The 20694-nt window shown below is 38.6% G+C and overlaps 2 protein-coding genes and 1 pseudogene across 3 annotated transcripts; 1 reads left to right on the top strand and 2 right to left on the bottom strand.

Moving 5' to 3' along the window:
- Positions 1 to 6499: 6499 nt before the first annotated feature.
- On the bottom strand, positions 6500 to 8428 carry LOC126585067 (pentatricopeptide repeat-containing protein At2g17525, mitochondrial-like; annotated as a pseudogene).
- Positions 8429 to 10978: 2550 nt separating this feature from the next.
- On the top strand, positions 10979 to 17338 carry LOC126585070 (cleavage stimulating factor 64-like). 2 transcript variants are annotated; one of them, XM_050249459.1, is made up of 10 exons: positions 10979 to 11243; positions 11466 to 11544; positions 12207 to 12381; positions 12897 to 12930; positions 13033 to 13256; positions 13333 to 13410; positions 13798 to 13833; positions 13935 to 14465; positions 14779 to 15039; positions 16741 to 17338. In XM_050249459.1, exons 1-10 carry the CDS (start codon positions 11213 to 11215, stop codon positions 16888 to 16890), a joined length of 1599 nt encoding a protein of 532 aa, XP_050105416.1. In that variant the 5' UTR covers positions 10979 to 11212; the 3' UTR covers positions 16891 to 17338. The 2 variants fall into 2 exon arrangements, with proteins under 2 accessions (XP_050105416.1, XP_050105415.1); XM_050249458.1 differs by having other exon boundaries at positions 10980 to 11243; positions 13929 to 14465.
- LOC126585073 (monooxygenase 1-like) lies at positions 17317 to 19858 on the bottom strand. Its single transcript, XM_050249462.1, has 6 exons — positions 19686 to 19858; positions 19216 to 19362; positions 19068 to 19118; positions 18333 to 18501; positions 17995 to 18226; positions 17317 to 17908 (listed from the first exon to the last, which is right to left on the bottom strand). The coding sequence occupies exons 1-6, from the start codon at positions 19766 to 19768 to the stop codon at positions 17373 to 17375; spliced, it is 1218 nt and encodes a 405-aa protein (XP_050105419.1). The 5' UTR covers positions 19769 to 19858; the 3' UTR covers positions 17317 to 17372.
- Positions 19859 to 20694: the final 836 nt, after the last annotated feature.

Raw genomic sequence — 20694 nt, forward strand, 5'->3', positions numbered from 1 at the left:
CTCGTCGGCACTTCCGGCCAGAGATTGGCTATGATACCAATTGTCACATCCCGGCCCAGGGCGGATCACTTCCTGGCTCGCTCCACCACCATAGCACGATATTGTCCGCTTTGGGCCCCGACCACGCCCTTACGGTTTTGTTTCTGGGAACTCACATGAGAACTTCCCAGTGGGTCACCCATCATGGGAGTGCTCTCGCGCGCTACTCGCTTAACTTCGGAGTTCCGATAGAACCCGAAGCCAGTGAGCTCCCAAAAGGCCTCGTGCTTGGTAAGGATGAAAATATACATTTAAAGATCACTCCCCTGGGCGATGTGGGATGTTACAATCTAGCACGCCTTGATTCTAGGATTGAGGTGTGTCATAAATAGGTCTGAATAAAATTTCCCTTTTTATAATTAACAAAAATAGAAGGAAAAAAAAAAAGAAATCCCTCCCCAATCCTTACCCTTGTTAGCCACAGCCACGCAACCACCCACCACCTTCCCTCATCTCTCTCACATAACCCTAGCCATCCCATCCACTACTGTTCTTCTTAAAATGAAACTAAATTCAATGTTTTCATAATAACTTATATTCTAATCTAAATGCAATGAGGTACTTTGTTATTTTTAAAGGGTAAATTACATAGTAACCCATCAGGTTTGAGGTCTATTACAATATCATACAACATCTTTAAAACATTTCACTTTCATACCTCAAGTACTATTTTATTTCAATAAAATGCATCCGTTACATTTTCCATCCATTGATCCGTTAAGTGCTGATGTGGCTGCCACATTTATGCCATGTGGCTGCCAAATGTGACACACCCCGACCGAGGTCAAGGCATGCTGGCCGTCACGTGGGAATGACGTAGCAATGTGCACAGTGCGGAAGCGATAAAGATAGCAAATATACGAATAATTAAAAACCAGATTATTTGAGTGCACTACTAAACAGAAAGTGATAGGAGTTAATTACAACAGTAAACACTCATAATTCAGAGCATAAAGTCTAGGTGCAGTCTAGTAGGACAAGTACTAACTACACAGTACCGGGAATGTCGTACTATTAATCAACTAGGTCAGAACTGCCGAAGATCCTGAGCCACCAACATCAATCTTACTTAGAACCTGGAGGGGCACAAAACATAAAACTTGAGTGGGCAAAAACAAAGCTTTTACAAAACCATTTCATTTATCAACATAACTAACCCCTCGCTGTAAAACATGTATTATTTTCCCAGAATCAAGATGTAAGCATATAAATATATATGTCTGAAATCATAACCATTCAATTCATGCTTCAGATAATCATTTTCATATGTATGCCATGCCAAAATATAACAAGTAAACAATCCAGGTAAGAATGATTTCATAGAAGTATGATATGTTTGCCGGAACCCCTGTGGTAGTCTGTACAGCTGGATTCATAGCTCAAACTCAATCTGGTCGGAGTCACTACTATGACCTATATGGCAACATACTGCACATAAGTCGGAACCACTAAAAAGGGTCTGTACGACAAGGTTGGGTGTAATATAATTATGCTCAATTCTATTCTCTCAATGCTAGCTGTGCGATAATACGTTAGTCACCTACGAGTTGGAACCACCTATAGTGGTCTGTACGACAAGACTATGCAACTAATTGGATCGAATGTGCCCATATGGTGCGGGAGGTGACATAATATACAGGCATGTGCCAACTCTCTCTGGCTAAATCGCAATCACCCGGGGTGCAGGTTTATGAGCTCATCGTTTCTCAATCATATCTCATATAGACAATCAACATGTTCAACTCATTTAGTGAATGGTTGTATCTAACCTCTCGTTAGACTGCCTACGTACCCTAAATAGGGATCAAGCCGTTCGTAGTTCACCAAACCAAACATAACTTACCTGAACTTACCTGTGCCTCCATAGCACCACAATTATATATATATGCAACCATGAAATGCATATTCAGAATATGAAGGCATTTGACATATTATTTCAAAGCATACTTTCATTTAAAACACATTTCTGGGAAATATATCAAGTATATAATTATATACTGAAAAAAAAGCCCACTCACTGATATGTCGACGGGTCGTAACCCCCGAGTCGCTCGTGGATACGCTCGTCCTCGGGATAAGTCTCACCCATATGCAAATTAACTATAAAAAACATTATTTTAAAGCACATAGGCAAACCTAGTTAATAACTTCTCATACATTGCTCAAAATGGGTATATAAATATACCACAAAGATCTACACAACTCCATAAACCTACCCAAATTTTCAAAATAATTTTCTGACCCCGCACGCGCTGCCACGCGCCGGCCAAGGCATGGCAATGAGCGCCGCCACGCGCAGGGGATCCTGACGGATCCTACAAATGGCGTCAGGAATATTCCGTTAAAACCTAACGGTAACAGTCAATCCTAACTGACGACGTCATCATATTCCGTCAAAACTGACAGAATATTCCCCTTTCTTCTCCGGTGAGTCGCCGGTCGCCGGCAACTTCGCCGGTTTCTGGGTAAAATTTCAAAACCACTATTCTCACTCGTTTCTCAACCATTTTTCATGAAATTTATACCAAAATGAAGCTAAAGACATCTACAATCACGTTATACCATTTTAAAGCTCTAAAATTGACGGGATCTCACGATCCCGACGTCCAAAACCTTCAAACGAAGCACTCCGGGCTTCCTTGGGACTTCACTAAGCTTCCTAAATGCTTGAAATTTCAAAAAACACGAGATTTAACGTTTGCATGAACAGTACCTTATGGTTTCGACATGAAAACGAAGATGTCCTTACCTGAAAATGGTCTAGATGTGTTCCTGAGCTTGCAAGGAACACGATGGTACCTTCAACGTCCTCGATCCGTCACAATTTGGCTTGGTTCGACCTTGTCTGTACAGAGGAGAGGGAAGAGAGAGTGAGTCTAAGAGAGAGTACGGGAGAGAAAAGAGAGAAAGGGTATGGATGTGGGTCTGTGGTTCCAAAATGTACACCAATCACAACCAATAAAATTCTCACTTCCAATTGGGTCCAAAATAGTAGGAACATAACACATTGGTCCTCAACCACACCTAGTCCCACGATGCCACAAACGCTCGAGGGCCTTTTAATCTTTTCACACCAACGATAAAAAAATAATGTACATTTCCGGAACGGGCTGTGACAAAATGTGTGTCACATGGCAAAAAAAAAAAATTTTTAATTTTTTTTAAACCTGAATTTTCTCAAAAAAAAAAAAACATCCATTACATATGCCCGCAACCCCCTCACCCACAAAAATACCCAACCCAGATCTCGTCATCCTCTCCCCTCCTTCCCCCTTGGCGTCACCCTCTCCCCTCATTCCCCCCCCCCGACGTCACCCTCTCATCTCCTTCTCGGCGTCACCCCATTTCACCCCTCACCCACGCGCAACGTACCTCACTCAGAACCCCAACCCCCCTGCGACCCAGCTCACCCAAAACCCGACCCACACCCTTTTATCCTCTCTGCAACTCTCACGCACCTTTCTTTCCCATTCGAATCCTACTCGTCGGCGAGTCGGTCGGCTCCGACAACGAGGTATGCGTTTAATTTTGTCCTTCAAATTTTGAATTTTTCAGTGCTTGGTTGGTGGTGGTTTGGATGGAGTTAGGTTTGCTGAGGGTGGGTGAGGTTGCAGATGAGAGAAAGGAGAAAGGGGGTGGGGGTGAAAAGGAGAAAGGGATCGGGGAAGGTGAGGGTGGGGTGGGGCTTTGCTGGGTTTTTTTTTTATGGAAAGAGAGGTGAAGATAGTGGAGGAGAGGGAGGTGGGTCAGGGGGGAAGGAGGCAAGGTTTTTAGGTTTGGTTGCAGGGGTGGGAGGTTGCGGGAGGTGGGTTTCAGTTTTTTGTTTTTTGTTTTGTTTTGTTTTTTTTTTGTTGAGAAAATTCAGGTTTTAAAAAAAAATTAAAAAATTATTTTTTTTGCCATGCGGCACACATTTGGCAGCCACATAGCATAAATGTGGCAGCCACGTCAACACTTAATGAATCAATGGATGGAAAATGTAATGGATGTATTATATTGAAATAAAATAGTACTTGAGGTATGAAAGTAAAATGTTTTAAAGATGTTGTATGAGATTGTAATAGACTTCAAATCTGATGGGCTACTATGTAATTTACCCTTTTTAAAATCTTGAATTTGGGCTATTGGCTATCTCGAAATGAGAAAGTCTGATAATATGAACCTTGTAATTTTATTGTTTATTTATTCTTTTATTGTAGCTCTAAAAGTTTTAAATATAAAAATTTTAGGTAAAAAACTGTTTACTACCCTCATGTTTCATGGTTTTCAACATTTAGTACATCAAGTTTTTTCGTCTCAGAGTCATACCTAAAGTGTAAATTTTGGAACAGTCTCATACATCCGTTAGTCAAACTGTTAAATCTGCCGTTAATTGTGACGTGGCGCCCATGTGGACAATGAATGGCCGCCACGTGTCAGCCACGTTTTTTTTTTCTTTTTTCTTCTTCTTTTTTTTCTTCTTCTTCCTGGACTGCAACTTTTTTTTTCTTCCTCCTTCTCCTTCTTCCTTCCCTTCTTCTCCTTCTTCCTTCTTCTTCCTTCTCCCTTCTCCTTTTCCTTCTTCTTCCTCCGAATCTAAGGAAGTTTTTTTATTTTTTCTTCTTCCTCCTTCTTCTTCCTCCTTCTTCTTTCTCTTTCTTCCTTTTTCCTTCTTCTTCCTTCGAATCTGCCCAGATTTGGTTTTTTTTTTCTTTTTTCTTTCTTCTTCTTCCTCCTTCCTCTTTCTTCCTTCTCCTTCTCATTCTTCTTCTTCTTCCTCCAAATCTGGGGAAGTTTTTTTTTTCTCCTTCTTCCTCCTTCTTCTTTCTCCTTCCTCCTTCCTCTTCTTCTTCTTCTTCTTCCTCCGAATCTGCCCAGATTCGGCTTTTTTTCTTCTTCTTTCTTCTTCTTCCTCTTCTTCCTCCGACTACAACTTATTTTTTCTTCTTTCTTCTTCTCCTCCTTCTTCCTCCTTCTTCTTGAAGGAAGAAGGAGAAGAAGGGGAAGGAAGAAGAAAAAAATAAGTTGCAGTTGGAGGAGGAGGAGGAGGAGGAGGAGGAGGAGGAGAAGAAGAAGAAGAAGAAGAAGAAGAAGAAGAAAAAAAGTTGCAACAGTTGGAGGAGGAGGAGTGCAGCAGTTGGAGGAGGAGGAGGAAGAAGAAGAAAAAAAAAACGTGGCTGACACGTGGCGCCCGGTCATTGTCCACATAGGCGCCACGTCACAATTAACGGTAGATTTAACAGTTTGACTAACGGATGTATGAGACTGTCCCAAAATTTACACTTTATGTATGACTCTGAGACGAAAAAAACTTGATGTACTAAATGTTGAAAACCACGAAACATGAGGGTAGTAAACAGTTTTTTACCCAAAAAATTTTATGTCAAAGAAGAAGAAGAAGAAGAAAGAAAGAAGAAGAAGAAGAAAAAGAAAAAAAATGTGGCTGAAGAAGAAGAAGACCAAAAATACTTGATGTACTAAATGTTGAAAACCACGAAACATGAGGGTCGTAAACAGTCTTTTACCCAAAAAAATTTATGTCAATATGGCGCTTTATGATTGGTTGATGAAATCAATAAAAACGAAAATAATAATTTTGTCCATACAAATGACAGAAGAATGAGAAAAAAATCCAAATTGGACTATGATTGATAACGAATTTCATCACAGGATTACAATTAATAGTTTTTTCACCACAGGGGTCTATTTAAAAGTAAGGTATCACCACAAAGATCACAAAAAAAATTTGGCAAAATAAAAAACCTATTACTAGTGCTAAGTATAATACCACTAAACTTTTTTTTTAACTAATACCAGTAAAATTAGAAAAGTGAAAAAATTAATACAACTGGGCTAAAATTTCAGCAAAATATTAACTTAGGATAGAGCGTAAGTGAGTAACAAATCCTGGTTACGTCTCCATGATTGCGATGGTGGAGTCGGATGTATTTATTCTTATCCAATCTTCATTTCTTTATTTGTATATTTATTTGTTAGTTGCATTAGTATTGTCATTTTCATTTAGGATAGTGCTTTCACACTTCATTTTTTATCCTTCACATATTTTTATGAATTTTTATCTATTGATATTTTCAATTCATTCTATCTGGCGGTCGAAAATTAATAGGGCTTGTGAGAAGTAAAAATGAATGGTGGATAATACAACCCTTTATTTACTTTGTTATTTGTTCTTGGTTGCATTATTCCAAATTTTTTGTAGCCACCCTCAACAAGCCTCTATACACACAACCCTTTATTTACTTTGTTATTTGTTCTAGGTTGCACTATTTATTGGTTTCATTTTTTGTTCTGTAGAGGCTTGTTGAGGATGGCTACAGAAAATTTGGAATAATGTTGAAGACTGTCAAGGCTTGTCAATTGCGGTATTTTGTCGGGCATTTGGTGTGTACAATAAAATCGCGTACAAGAAGAGAGAAAATGAAGACATGTGTTACAGAAATAAATAAAAAAGAAGTAGAAGGAGGAGAACATTGTAATTTAATTTGTCGTGATTGTTTAACGAGTCAAATACAATTCACATGCAAATCTTTTATTTGTATAATCTTTGCAAACACTAGGAGTACAAGAAGACATGAACCAAAAGTCGACCCTAGCATGCATTTAATTCTCAATAATATAGTGTAACTTGTTATTTACATCGATTATACTTTTTCCCTTCAACCATACAGTCTCTTGACTAAAACAAACAAGCAACGAGTTCCATGTCCGGTAATCTGGAATGATGCCCTTTTCTACCATCTGCAAGACCAGTCTCAAAGCTTTCTGAAAATCCCCCATCCGGCAAAGAACAGTTACCAACGGACTACAACTTCCGCTATGGGGTGAGCAACCTCGCTCGGCCATGTCCTCCACAAGTTTCAGTAAACTGCCAACTTTCCCTTTGTCACAAAACGCATTGATCACATGATTATACGTCGATGCAAGAGGAAAGTAACCATGACCAATCATCTCATTCATTAGGTCAAAAGATTTGCGAACAGTGCATTCTCGGCAAAATCTATGGATTAGACAGTGAAAGATTATAGTACTTGGAACTCCGTTTTCTGTAATCATCTGATCATAAACCTTCTTCGCATTCAATGTGGCGCCCTCCTCACAGAAACCTAAAATTTTCAAGCTTCTATCGACAGCTCCGGGAAATAGTTTCCCCATACTGGTTAAGAACTCAAGCGCTTCGCCTAAACGATTTTCCTTATACAGCCCATATAACACACTATTATAAGGAGAAATTTGGCCTCCAGAACCGTGTTTCCTTATACATCCCAGACTCGCAAAAACAAGAGATCAAGACATTGTAAGTATCAACATTTGGAAGGCATCCCTTTTTCTCCATTTCCTCCACAATGCGAAGACTGAGTTTCGCCTTGCCTAATCTACAGAAACCCTTAACCAAGGTGTTATAAGCTACCACATCCACCAGTCCTCCCTTGCTCTCCACTCTCTCAATAAGCTTGAGATCCTCCATTAGACGGCCATTGCTGCAAAGAATTTCCAACACCTTAGTTACAGTGACAACATCAGGCACAGACCCCAAACCAAAACACTTCTCTAGGAGAACAAGAGCTTGCACTAAATTCTCTTCTCTACAATACCCAGTTATCAAAATATTAAAAGTCACATCATTCGGCGCTTCCTTCTCGTTCATCAAGCTTCTCGCTCTCCCAACTTTCTTGTTCTTGCAAAGCGCATTATAAACCACAGTATTTGGGGTGATTCCCCGAGTCTTCATTGCTTGCAAAAGCTTGAAACCATCACCAATTCGATTCGTCAAGCAAAGTCCTTTCATTAAGATACCAAAAGTATAACCATCGCCTTCAATGCCACTTTCCATCATCTTCATCCTAAAAAACTCCCTAGCTATATCTATATCTTCCTTCACAAGAACATCAAGTATTGTATTGAATACCTTCAAAGAAAGTTTCTGGTCATACTTGTAAACCAAATCAAGCACGTTGATCACTTGTTTTACCATGTGGGCACGGCCAAGACCTCGAATGATGGTGACAAAGATGTCTTCATCCGGGGGGGGGGTGGTTGTCCAATTGATGTGGGCATTTCATCGAGCGGTTGGTGAACGGTGTCAAAGCGGTGGAAGGTGCACAGCTTGTGGATGAGAGCTCGGTATGTGGAGGGAGAGTGTCTGAACTTGGGGAGTTTGGAGGCCCATTTGAAGGTTTCGAGGGCTTGGGCTGCTGACTTTTGGTCTAATAAAAATGGGCAATGTGCTCATGGGATGGAGTTGCAACTGATGATGACGAAAGAGACAACATTGACATGGCTCCAATAAAAAGGCTACGACCCACATTTGAAACCTTCACATTGGGGGCATTGAGCATCCACTTGTTTTGCCTTTTCTTAGCAACGAGTCAATTTATTGGCATTGTATAGAGATGATAATTTCACCTCATGTTTTATGGGCTGATTAGAATGGCCAAGAATGCAAAAACTCTAAAAGAACTTAACACCATCACTACTTTTTTAAATACGCTTACCACTTTTATGAAATTGAAACCATAAGCACCTATACCAAACTTCATTCTATGACTCAAGACTAAAACAAATAACAACCAAAAGTAAGCTTTCACCCCAATGAATCATTTGCTCAAAGATCACCATTGATAACAACTGCCATAAAAACTCCCAAGTCTAGAGCACATGTTGTCACGCTGCGGACCCTGAGTCATGACAGAGGGTAGCGTTTATTCTACTCTACGGCTGCATCTAACTTTTGGGTTACATTGCCTACATACCCTCTGAGGGGACCAAGCCGATCATAATTCACATTCTAACAAAATCTAGCAAGGTCCCTAAGTCCGCATTATAAGTTGTAAGATACTGGCTGTCTTAGACTAACTAACAAGGTCCCTAACCAATGATCACAAATTTTCGTAACTGTCAAGTTACAATTGCATTCTTAACCAAGCCATTTAGCTACTGCATGTAAGGTTGTACATCGGTTAAATTGACTTTCACATAAGCCATGGAATTCAAAGAAACCACTATTATTGTAACCGGAAAAAAAAATATTATATCCAAAATAAGCCAGATATTCATATTTCAAAATACGATACAGAAAATATAAACATGAGCAGAGTCCGCATAGTATTTTAGGGTCTCCAACATCCTCCTAAAAGCACCAACTCAGCAACACTTTCCAGGTCTCGAACATCCTTTGAGGAATCATTTAAAGACACTTGATTCGTGAATAACATACAAGGCGTGCACATATAAACCAAGTTTAAAACACTTTTAACACATTATTGGGGGGGGGGGAGGGATAAGTCATCAATAGTTCGCATTACTAGGTAGTCTGGCTTTATATCCGTTAGATTGGCAAGTAAGCAAAAATATTATTTCTTCAATTCAATCATGACCGTTCATTTCCCACATCACTAAGTAGTCCGGACTATTGAAGAAAAAAGGCAGTATCTAACCACAAGTAGCTATAAAACAAAACAAAATTGTAGGCATTGAGTTTTTCTTTTACCAAATAATGTTAATTTTGGTTTTCTTGTCTAGTCGAAACCAAACACTGAACAGAACAACCCTTTTCCTCTCCCTTGAGCTTAAACATCTAACACGTAACATATTTCCAAAATTTAAGCTCCTAATTAACTAATTTTTGTTTTTCTTTGAGGACTTTCCTCAAACACTTGGTATGCATAACGCCAAGGAAACTTTCTACCCTTGGATTTCGTCTCCAGGACTAAAAACTAAATCATTATAATTTACAACAAATCGTGCATGCAAATTGCAAAGGAAAGGGGCTCGAATAAAGAAAACATAGAGATTTCCATATATGGAACTACAGCCACCACCTCCGAGGTGGTGGCTAGGGTGAGGGTGAGGGACACAGAGCAAACTGGGCAGCAGAAACGGCGAGAGGATGAAAAAGAAAGAAAAAATAAAATTAAAAACCCTGGATCTACACGACATCGTTTTGGTCCTTCCACTTAAATGAAACGGAGCGTCTTGCTTGTCTTTGGGTCAAGCCACGTTTTGCTCCAGTGGAGCGGACCAACCACGTTTCTTTTGTTAATGTTTTTTTTAGGAAAATTAAGTTTTAATGGTAAGAATAAAATAAAAGGTAAAATGAATAATATCATAATTGATTTTTTAGTATAAAAATGTGGATTTTCGTTAAAATGAATAGTAACGAGAGTTTTTCGTTAATTTTTTTTTTCTTCCTTATAAATAGTTATCACTACTATTAAGACATTTTTTTTAAATAAATGATATTTCCTACACGGATGGGAGAAGCCTTATATTAGACTAGCTATAACAATCTCCTTCACCTTATGATCCCATTCTCCTATTATCTCCATATGCAACCAACAATTCCCAGTGAAACCCCTTACAAACTTGATCGAGTCACATTTAATTCATGATTTATAAGTCTCTATGCTCTAGAAGTCTAGATCCAATGAAAGAGAAGGGGTGTGGGGTGGGAAGCTACTGGGAGAGATTAGAGGGGGTGTGGGGCGCAGGAGCTCCTATCATTATTAGGGTTCTTATTTTATATATTTTTTAAAATTAAGAAAAAAAATTAATTTGTGTCTAAGTCATGCTCACGTGCTGCCTTAGTATTACGGTCTAGTGATATTCACTAGTACTACAATATAGTGTTATTCCTCTTCACTTGTAAATGAGATATCTTATGTTCGATTATCGCAAAAGACGAGTTTCAACCATATTATTGTTAGCTTATTGTGAGGCTAAACTCACTCTTTCTCTTAGTGGATCCATATCAACAAAAATGTAAAGTCTATATTGTTCACATCATCAGTTAAATTTATTCAAATTCCTCTCCCACAAATAAACATGCCCTAAAATAATTTCAGTGTTTAATTCCTAGAGGTAAATATGCCATTAATAACACATTTAATTATTTTTTGGTGAGACATGAGACATGGCATACTAAGTGAAACATTTCAGACATGGGACATGGCATGCTAAGTAAATAAAAGGCAAAAACATTCGAAACCCCAGTTTCTTGCTTCTTCTGTTTTCGTCCACCAAATCGATCGACTTCGCTCCCCCCTCTCTCTCTCAACCGTCTCTGCGAATCCCGTCTCGAGGAGAGGAGTTCCAAAGAAAACCGAAGAACAGAAAGAATGGTAAGGAGGAAGAAGATGAAGCAGCGCTTCACCTTCTTCTCCTCCTCTTGAGATTCATGGCCGCTTCTCAGCACCGCTGCGTTTTTGGTACTCTTTCCGTTTTCTCATTCATTCATTCATTATCTGTTTTGCTTCCCTAGAAAATTCGTCGAAAAATTATGTAAATCTTGCGGCGTCGATTTTGATTCGAAATCGATTGCAATGAGTTCAATCGAGTACGAATGCCAATTCTTAAATCTTTTAAGGGTTTTACGGAAATTGGGTTGAAATTTTATGGGTAATTTTTAAATATCATTTTTGGTGATGCAGTGGGGAATATACCTTATGATGCCACTGAGGAACAGCTTGTAGAAATCTGCCAGGAGGTTGGTCCTGTTGTATCTTTCAGGTCAGTCAGTTGATTCACTTCCCAATCACGCAAATTTACAATTCTACATAAACCCTAAAATTGAACTCTAATTCTGCTTTATATTTTACTTAGAGACCGATATATCGTTAAAAAAAGGTCGTAGCCAGTGCACAAGGCTCTCGCTTTACGCAGGGTCTGGGAGAGGTGAATGTCGGCTAGCCTTAATCCCATTTATGGAGAGACCGATATATCGTTGTTCCGAAGAAAAAAAAAACAATATAATTTAATCACAAATTTACAATTTTACGGAAACCCTCTTCTTCCTGTCCTGTCCTTTTGAATTCTAATTCAGCTTTTATGTTTACTTAGAGACTGGTTTATCGTTGTTTCCGAAGAAAATATACAATCTTTACTTGCAAAATTTAGAGGCAGTTGAATTTTAAAGGATGTTAAATGAGTTGTTTTTCTTATGCTAGTGAAGCTATATGTTCTAGGATGTTTGTACGTAAAAAGTGTCTTCAGTTTTTGAAGTGAGTTTAGAAGCGAAGTCCTATTAGCTAGCTATTTTCGTTTAGCTGATGCTACAATATTCTGTTGGTTATGAAGTAGGTGTACTGTATGGTAAATATCCAAAATTCTGGGTGTCTGGAAGTAGGCGAATATTTTTAATTTATTTTTCTATACATCCTTTTTTGTTTCAGACTAGTTATTGATAGAGAGACTGGAAAACCAAAGGGTTACGGGTTTTGTGAGTACAAGGATGAGGAGACTGCTCTAAGTGCTCGTCGTAATCTTCAGGGTTATGAGATCAATGGCAGGCAATTACGAGTGGATTTTGCTGAAAATGACAAAGGCACTGATAGAAGTCGAGATCAGGTGACTAGGAGACTTTTAGTTGTAATGTTATCCCTATTTTCTGGCTTTTCAATTTTTTTTTGAAATGTAATTTGCACCGCTGTAGTTTATTTTCTTTTATTGTCACCTCTCTTGTATTAGAAGTTGCTTGACCAAGCTTGAAGGATATTTTGTGGATGCTAAATTCTTGGATGATGAGTCTGACCTGGATTGTCTAATATTGACCATTGGTTTGGAATTAATAGTATCTAAAAGGGCTGGACTACACTTATATTTTGCTGTTTTCTTTGGTTTTTCAGACATTTCAGTTGGTTAATCTGTTACAAGATTGTTTGCATATCCCCCTGTTTCTAAATGTTCTGCATGCTGTTTCCTAGGAAATGCAGTCAATAAACCAAACGAGTGACATAAATCATCTTGATATGTAAATGCTAGTGACAGTTGAATAGGGGGTTATGCCAGGATTGAGTATGTTTTGGTGCATATAAATTTTAGTTTTATTGCAAGCTTAAAGTATTTTTTTTCTCCATTTGCAGGGTCGTGGTGGACCAGGACTGACTGCTAATGTTGGTTAGTTTTCTTCTCTTTTTTCCTTCTTGTTTTTCTGCTCTATTATTTGACATAAGAGCTATCTGAAATTGTGCTATCTTTTTTCCTTTGGGTACATCATAGACCCTCAAAAGCAAGGAGGGGGGCCATCTGTTCATGCAGAATCTCTTCAACATCAGCCAATTGGTCTCCATAAAGCTATTACTGCAGCTACTGCCATGGCAGGAGCTCTAGGTGGTGCTCAGTCTGGTTTGCAGAATCAATTGGCATCACCAAATGATCCCTTGACACTTCATCTGGCCAAAATGTCTAGGGGTCAGTTGAATCAAATAATGTCAGAGCTCAAGGTGAGCAATTGAAGATGCTTATTTCTTTGTTTTGGATCCGTCTTGGTATGTTTCTCATATTTTTTTTTAATTATAGGTAATTGCTACACAAAACAAAGAGCTAGCTTGTCAACTATTGCTTGCAAGGCCACAGTTGCCAAAAGCCCTCTTCCAGGTAAATTTTGACTCTTTGTAATAGTGTTTATGTGGTACAGATTTCAACCATTAAATTTCTTTTTTGATACTACCCTTTCGTCGTAGCTTTCATGCATATTCATTTGTAAATATGTAACTTCATTTGAGAGGTTTTCCTGATGTCTGTCCATAAACTTCCCGGAAGAGTAGATTTGATTGAGCTGTATAGTTCTGGTTTCCTTGTTCAGCAAGGTCCTTCGGACATGCTTTCGACAGAATTTTGTTTTCCCCTCTCTTTTGTCTACTTCCTCTTTGTACCCTTTTTGAAGGGCCAACATATCCATAACCTTTTTCACTTGTGCTTTTGTGCTGTAGCCTGTTTCTTTTTCTAATCGTTAAAGTGTTGATATCTTAACTTTGTTTTCAGGCACAAATAATGCTCGGAATGGTGAGCCCACAAATGGTTTGTTTCTCCACCTGGAACTGTCATTTCAATATTGTTAAGTACTTGTGTTTGTTTAACTTATTAACGGTAAGACATTGACTTTCCTTCTTCAGTTGCAGATGCCAAATATCAGGCAAGCTTCAGGTCATACCTCACAGCCTCCATTCAACGAGGCCCAGCAGGCTCAGTCACCTGCACTTCAAACCCACGCTGAGTTGCCCCCTCCTGCAACTAATAAGTTGCAGTCTGGGTTGGTGCCCAATCTGCAAGAAGGCCAATTTGCAGCTGCACCTCAAAATCCATTGGGTAGAAGCCAGTTTTCTGCACCCCAACAGCAACCCATGCAGCCTCGAATGCAGCTTCCACAACATGTAAACCACCACTTTTTGCAACAGGCCCCATTGCTGGGGCAATCTGGAGTTCCAACATTTCCTCCCATACACCCTCAGTCTTCAAGTGGTTTGTCCTTTCGACCCCAAACTCAGCTTATGAATTCTTCTAGTTCAAACCAGAAAATGCAGCCTCCTCTGATACAGCATCCGGGTCAGGTTGGACGTGCCAACTTTGGGCATAACACTCGGATGGTTAATCCAATTGCTACCGTACAGCATTCTTCTTTACCTCGTCCTCTATCTGAAGCCAGCTTTCAGGTGCCAATTTATAGTACTTGTCATAATTCTTCGAGTTTGATGTCTACCTTTGATAAAAAAGAGGATTAGTTGCATAGGCGGATAGAATGATTAGTTAAGCTGAACAGAAACTTACATAATGCACTATGCTTGTTGTGTTGTATTTTAGTTGACTGTTAATAAAATTTCTGAATGAACGTTGTTGGTCTGTGTTTACAAAATTCAGATGACTAGGGTGTGAAAAAACTATCTGACCGCCATCGTTTGGTGCTTTTAGTTATCTTTTTAGTTTTTTTCATTGTTTGTGTTATCCAACTTGCTTTCTTTGTTACAGCCTGGTCCCTCAATGTCTTCGGGAATCTCACAGGCAATCAACAAGGATGCTGAAAGATCTTTTCAAGCGGTTAACGATTCAGTAGAATCAGTTAAGCGCCCTTCAAAGCTAATGAAATTGGATGATGGAAGTAGTAGCACTTTGTCAAGAGTGGGTCTTAATGTGCCTCTTGCCAACGGATCCGTATTGCCCCATGCTTTGCCTGCGAAGCCTGTTCATAAGTCAGAAGAAGTACAGCGCTCTGAGAAACAGATTTCTCAGGTAATGTCTTCCCTGGTGATTACTATTCCAGTATATTTTTCATATTTTCGCAGCTAGTTTGGTCTTGAAACTGGAAATTTTTGTGTAAAAAGAAAAGTTGTCTTGATGATCGGTGACAATGTTTTGGTTTTTTGGTATCATGAATTGCTGGCAAATTGTTATTAAGATTATGTTAAGGCCTGTGCCTCCAACTGAAAAGTATTAACCAATTGCCAATGGGTGGAGATCCTTAAATCTTATACATTGAAATGTAAGGCTTACTTTTACTGATGTGAGAATTGATATTCTCAAAACATCCCGTCACATATGAGCTCACATGAATATATATTTTCACTTATATTGTGTTGTGGAGCACATTTTACAAAATTAGGCCTGACACCTGATGAACTGCTTGTTCTGATATCATGTTGCTTGTATAGCATTTAATAGAAAAGCCAAGTGCAAACCAAAGGCATAGGCTTTTATAAATTCAAATGTTAGATAGACAGAAAACAATGCGGGAGTTTATATTCTCAGCGAATTGGGGAAAATTTTTGTGACATTCCACACATTTTTGTAGCTTAAGCATTGCAAAATTTTCTCTGATAAAGGGGATTTTCTATATAACATTTGGTGACTAATTATTTTCTCTTAACTAGTGGATGGAGGTTTGGAAAAGAAAATCAGTTAGATAATGAACTATTGGTTTAAATCATCTGTAGCGATTAATCAACATCTCGAAGGATTTTACTTGTGGGTTCTTGATGAACTAGTGTATATAACATAAAGACTTATTGGAATTTAGAAGTGATTTACTGATGCAAGAGTCAATTTTTTAGTATTGATACGCCCATCCAAGAACTACATGATTGACAGCTTGTTTTTACCTGTACTTAATATAATTTACACTCGTGCTCTGGGTCTATTGTTTTGGATTTCCTATGTTCATTATCTTTGACCCTCTCTATGTTACATGATCAATGTCTTAGGTGTCATGAATTGTGCCTTTAGAATTCCTAAGCGTATTAATTAGGGCCTTTCAATGATCCATGTACCATTGTGGAATGGAGCAGAATAATGGATAAGTTTCACTCTGACGCCTAGGATCAGTCCATATGATATACCTAGGATATAGATGGATAGAATAGGGAGGTGAGGGGGATATGAAAGGTGGGTTTTGTGAATGTAGCAACAGTCACTTTCTTCACACATTGATAATGCAGATGCTAGGAATAAGTTCAGGGGATGGGGATAGCTTGGTGTAACGGGAACCAGCAATTAGTTGGGAACGAGGGTATTTGTTGAATTACTATAAAGAGGTGGAAGTGAGGATTGGAAGGTCTTCATGGGAATTTAGCAATTTACTTTTTTGCGCTTTTCTGGAATTGTAGCTTTTTATGTGTTGATTTCCAAAAGAAAGTTAAGAATAGCTCATATTGACAATATCTAACACATGCATGGAGTTTACGCTTTGGTCTTTGTGAGTGCATGTAGTTTCATTTCCTTGTTTTCGTATTTAAGAATTTTGTCTCAGAAAGATGGTTGCTCCAGAATCTTGATGGAAACTTACAAAAGGATGCAGTTAATGTCTCCAGCTACGTATGGTTGATGTTTATTATAAGAAAAGTTTTGTTTCTTTTAGAAAAACAACTAGGCAAGAGATGCTGCTTGCCAATTTGCCATTTGATATGAGTATCTGATATCATGGTTAATCTTTCTCAGTCTCAGCTTCCACCTGGAGTAGAGTCTGCTCTACTACAACAAGTTTTGAGCTTAACACCTGAAAAACTGAGTTCATTGTCTCCGGAACAGCAACAAGAAGTAATAAAGCTCCAACAGATGCTTCGGCGAGATCAGATTCAGCCATCGTAGCAGAGTCATAAATGGCGGTTTTGATGCGGGAATTTGTTACATGTGCAGGCACCAACTTGGTTGCTAGAATAACGAAAGGTATGGTATTTATTCAATCCATTTTGATTGTTTGTAACAGAATGTTCACTTAAGGAGTTAGATCAGAGGATCCGCGGTGGAGCACTATCGTATTCATGAAAGCTTAGGCCAGCTTGTGTTTTAGTCTAGTCCGTAAGTTAGTTAGAATAGGAAAATTTTGTCTGGATCACAACGTTTAAATTTACGTTCCCTTGCTAAAATTTGTTCGTTCATAGGTTCTTGTATTGCTTCATCTACGAAGGCTTCTTGGATCGCTTCATCTACGAAAGCTTCTTGGATCGCTTCATCATCTGTATCGTCACTTGGTTCTCCATAGTTGTTTTCTTAGTTGCATTGTGTTACTGGGAATGAAATTCAAATTTGGTTTTAAGGCGTCGGGCCTGACATAACCAACTTTTACAATTTTAAAGACGTCCACAATCATATCGACTGTGACGGGTTACGTCACTAAATAGAGTAGCCATCAAGATTAAACACACAAATTTAAGCATCGGCCCTGGATTTTGTTGCAGCAAACCAAGTAGATAAGTGTGTGTAGAGAGCATCACCAGTCTCATCCTTCTCTCCTTCACATACTTGTCGAGAGCCTCTCCCACTTCGACCATCATTCCATTCCTTCCGCTCGATCTTCTATCGTAATTTTTGGCCAATGTCGGAGCCAAGCTTCTAGCAATGACAATGGCGTCTTCGATGCCTGCGGAGCCTCCCTGCCCGAGGAAAGGCCCCATTACATGCATGGCATCTCCAGCCACCGTCACGCTTCCCTTTCGAAATTTTTCTACCAGTATCTCCCATGGCGGACGATATCTCAAGCGCACGTGAGATACTGATTCTAGGTCACTCTTTCTTATCATGTCTACCATTTCTGAAGGAAATTCTTTGATTAACTGTAATGTCAGTTGTCGAATGAGCTCTGGATCCTTCGAAACCTCCGATGGATCTGCTACACGTACAATTTCTTTGATGTAGTCACGATTCGAAAAACAAAGGGATACAATTTTGTAGAAGAAAAGAAAAGGAATGCACCTTGTCTGCCATGAACTTGGTGAGTGACGAACCAGGAGACCAAGTTATCATGAACTGGAATATTTCCAATTGTCTTCTTGTCACCCTTAACCATTACAAACTTGTTTCCAAAATTATGACCACCTGGGTAAACTGTAAAACCTCTAACCCCCGCTAACATGAACGGCTTTGATGGTTTTACACCGACGAAATCCGCGACAACTGACTTTGTTCCATCACATCCGATCAAAACCTGATTTGATAATTAACAGCATTAATCGATATTCGAAAACTGATAAAATTGTAACGATACAGAGAAGAAATGAAACGATCGCGATCGAGTGGTAGTGTAGATATACCTTGGCTTTGATGGTGCTTCCGCTGTGGAGTTGAAGAGTTGGATGGGAAGTTAGGGAGTCCAACTTAACCGAGATTGCTTGGCATCCAAGGCGTATGGTACCAACTGGCAAGCTCTCTGCTAGTGTTTCGATCAGATCACTCCGTTTCAAGCATCGTGCTTCCACACCTCTATCGACACGACAGTATTTCATTTATTGAACCGATTTCCAACTTCATTTATTTCTAACGAAATTAAAGTACTGACACTCACTAACATATCACTCGGTGAACAAATTAATGAAAATATTTTATGACTAGCATTATTGAATTAGATAATTATTTAATAAGAGTTGTTATTCACACTTTAACAATGTTGGGCTCGTTTTGGAAGTATTTCTAAAATGAATAACAATGCTTTTGTTGAAAAATATTTTTTTTTGGAACAAATCCTTAGTAAAAATGCAAAACACTTGAAGTGCTTCTCATAGGAAGCACATAACTAGTCATTCTTGTAGGAAGCACAAGTGCTCTTGGAACCCGATTTTTTTCTTTCTCCAACTACGGTTTCAGTCATTTCAAAAGCACTTCCAAACGAGCTCATGCACTCCTCTTGTGTATTTTCTTCCATATATCCTCTTGTATATTTTGTCCCATATATTTTCATATACAAGGGATACAAAATGTTGTTTTTCGAGTGCTAATAACATTTTCTAGCATTATGTGAATTAATTTGTGGGTCATATATACTCACTTACCCATACGCCATTTCTTGTTGCTTGCCATCATTAAGGTATATCTCACGGACTCTATACAAGATAAGAGTGTGAATTATTTTGTATCAGATAGACAAGTTTAAAAAAATGTAAGGACCCGAGCAATGTTCGAATATATAGACATATGTACCCTTGAAGTGGTTGGGCAGTTTGTCTGAGCTTTGAGGCCACACCAAGCTCATCCAAGGCTCGCCAACCATTTGCTCGAATAATGATACCTCCTCCGGTAGCACGCAGGGATTCTGATCTTTCCAACACAACACTTGTGAACCCCTTTCTGCATGATATATATACATAACATATACAGTGTTACTATTATGATTACTATTGAATATGACGGTTAAATATTTTCGGATTTGAGTGATTATTTGTAGATATAATCTTTGAGAGAATATCTGAAAGATGTGTTAGATATGATTAAGGTGAACCTCACAAATAATCCTAAAACATCTTATTAGAGGAATTCCTGAACGGAAGGAGACTATGTATGTATTCATGTAATTTATCATGCTGATAGTCAACTACATTTAAAATAAGCCATTCACATGAAGAATAAATTTGTAATGAACTAATGATATAACAGGTAGTGAAAGATGAAACCTATGGAGAGCAAGGGCAGTTGCGAGGCCGCAGATTCCACCACCAACTATGGCGATCTCTAACTCTTCATCTGCTACATCCATTTTTTTCCTCTCCTCTCCTCTCTCTCTCTCTCTCTCTCTGTGTCTTTGGTTGAAATATGCTTTATATATTTTGTCTCCTTCGTTTAACCTTTACTTAGTTAAGCGTGCTGTTTCAAAATTACCAAATGTCAATCGAGTCCTACTAATATTGCATTGCATTTTCCACACACACACATATTTATATATGTGGTTGATTGTGAAATGCCTTTGATTGGCACATAAAACTATATTATTTTGTGGACTTTTGCTATCATATCAAGTAATGTCTTCATTTATAAATAAATAAAAAACAAATAAATGGTTCTATTTCAAAAGAGGTGGCTTTTGTTCAATTGTTCGGCAAGTCCGTCTAATTTCTCTTCACAATTTCATCAATATTGAGCTCATGACTAACAAGAGGTCCCCTTAGGTTTTGTTTGTGTTTAAAATTAGGAAATTTCACTCTTTTGGGAGTAAAGTCAAATTATGGTATCTAGTGGGGTTATTGTGTAATTAGATTAGACTTGCATCAAGTGACACATGTTTGGCTTACAAATATCAAGTGACACTAATTATTTTATGATATATGTTTGTAGATATTTCTCATACTAGTGAGGTTTGGACGGTGGAATGCAGCAAGTGGCTTCTTTTAATACCATTTCCTAAGAAGGTGGATTTGAAGAAGGTAGAATCTGAATCAAGTGGCTTTGCGTTAACACTATGGTTTGTTCTCTACATATTTGCAGCCAACGAAGAAAGAGGGGACTCTCAAAACGATCAAACAAATTTCTCTCTAGAAAACCAAAAGCCGCACTCTTTCCATTTCATTGAAAGCTCTTTCATTTCTTTCAATTAAAGTCAATGTGCTCTTTCATTTCTTTCAATTAAAGTCAAAGTGCTCTTTCAATTCATTACAGCTTTGTTGTCTTTACAAGTATTCCTCCATT

Source organism: Malus sylvestris, chromosome 10 (genome assembly GCF_916048215.2).
Source record: "Malus sylvestris chromosome 10, drMalSylv7.2, whole genome shotgun sequence".
NCBI lineage: Eukaryota > Viridiplantae > Streptophyta > Magnoliopsida > Rosales > Rosaceae > Malus > Malus sylvestris.

What these genes read in the sequence shown, in the direction of transcription:
- LOC126585070 (XM_050249458.1), top strand. Translation starts at nt 11,213, where the DNA reads ATGGCCGCTTCTCAGCACCGCTGCGTTTTTG. An exon ending in GGTCCTGTTGTATCTTTCAG is followed by an intron (nt 11,545 to 12,206) that starts GTCAGTCAGTTG and finishes TTTTTGTTTCAG; the next exon opens with ACTAGTTATTGATAGAGAGA. An exon ending in CTGATAGAAGTCGAGATCAG is followed by an intron (nt 12,382 to 12,896) that starts GTGACTAGGAGA and finishes CTCCATTTGCAG; the next exon opens with GGTCGTGGTGGACCAGGACT.
- LOC126585073 (XM_050249462.1), bottom strand. Translation starts at nt 19,768, where the DNA reads ATGGATGTAGCAGATGAAGAGTTAGAGATCGCCATAGTTGGTGGTGGA. An exon ending in CAACAAGAAATGGCGTATGG is followed by an intron (nt 18,502 to 19,067) that starts GTAAGTGAGTAT and finishes TCGTGTCGATAG; the next exon opens with AGGTGTGGAAGCACGATGCT. An exon ending in GAAGCACCATCAAAGCCAAG is followed by an intron (nt 18,227 to 18,332) that starts GTATATCTACAC and finishes TTATCAAATCAG; the next exon opens with GTTTTGATCGGATGTGATGG.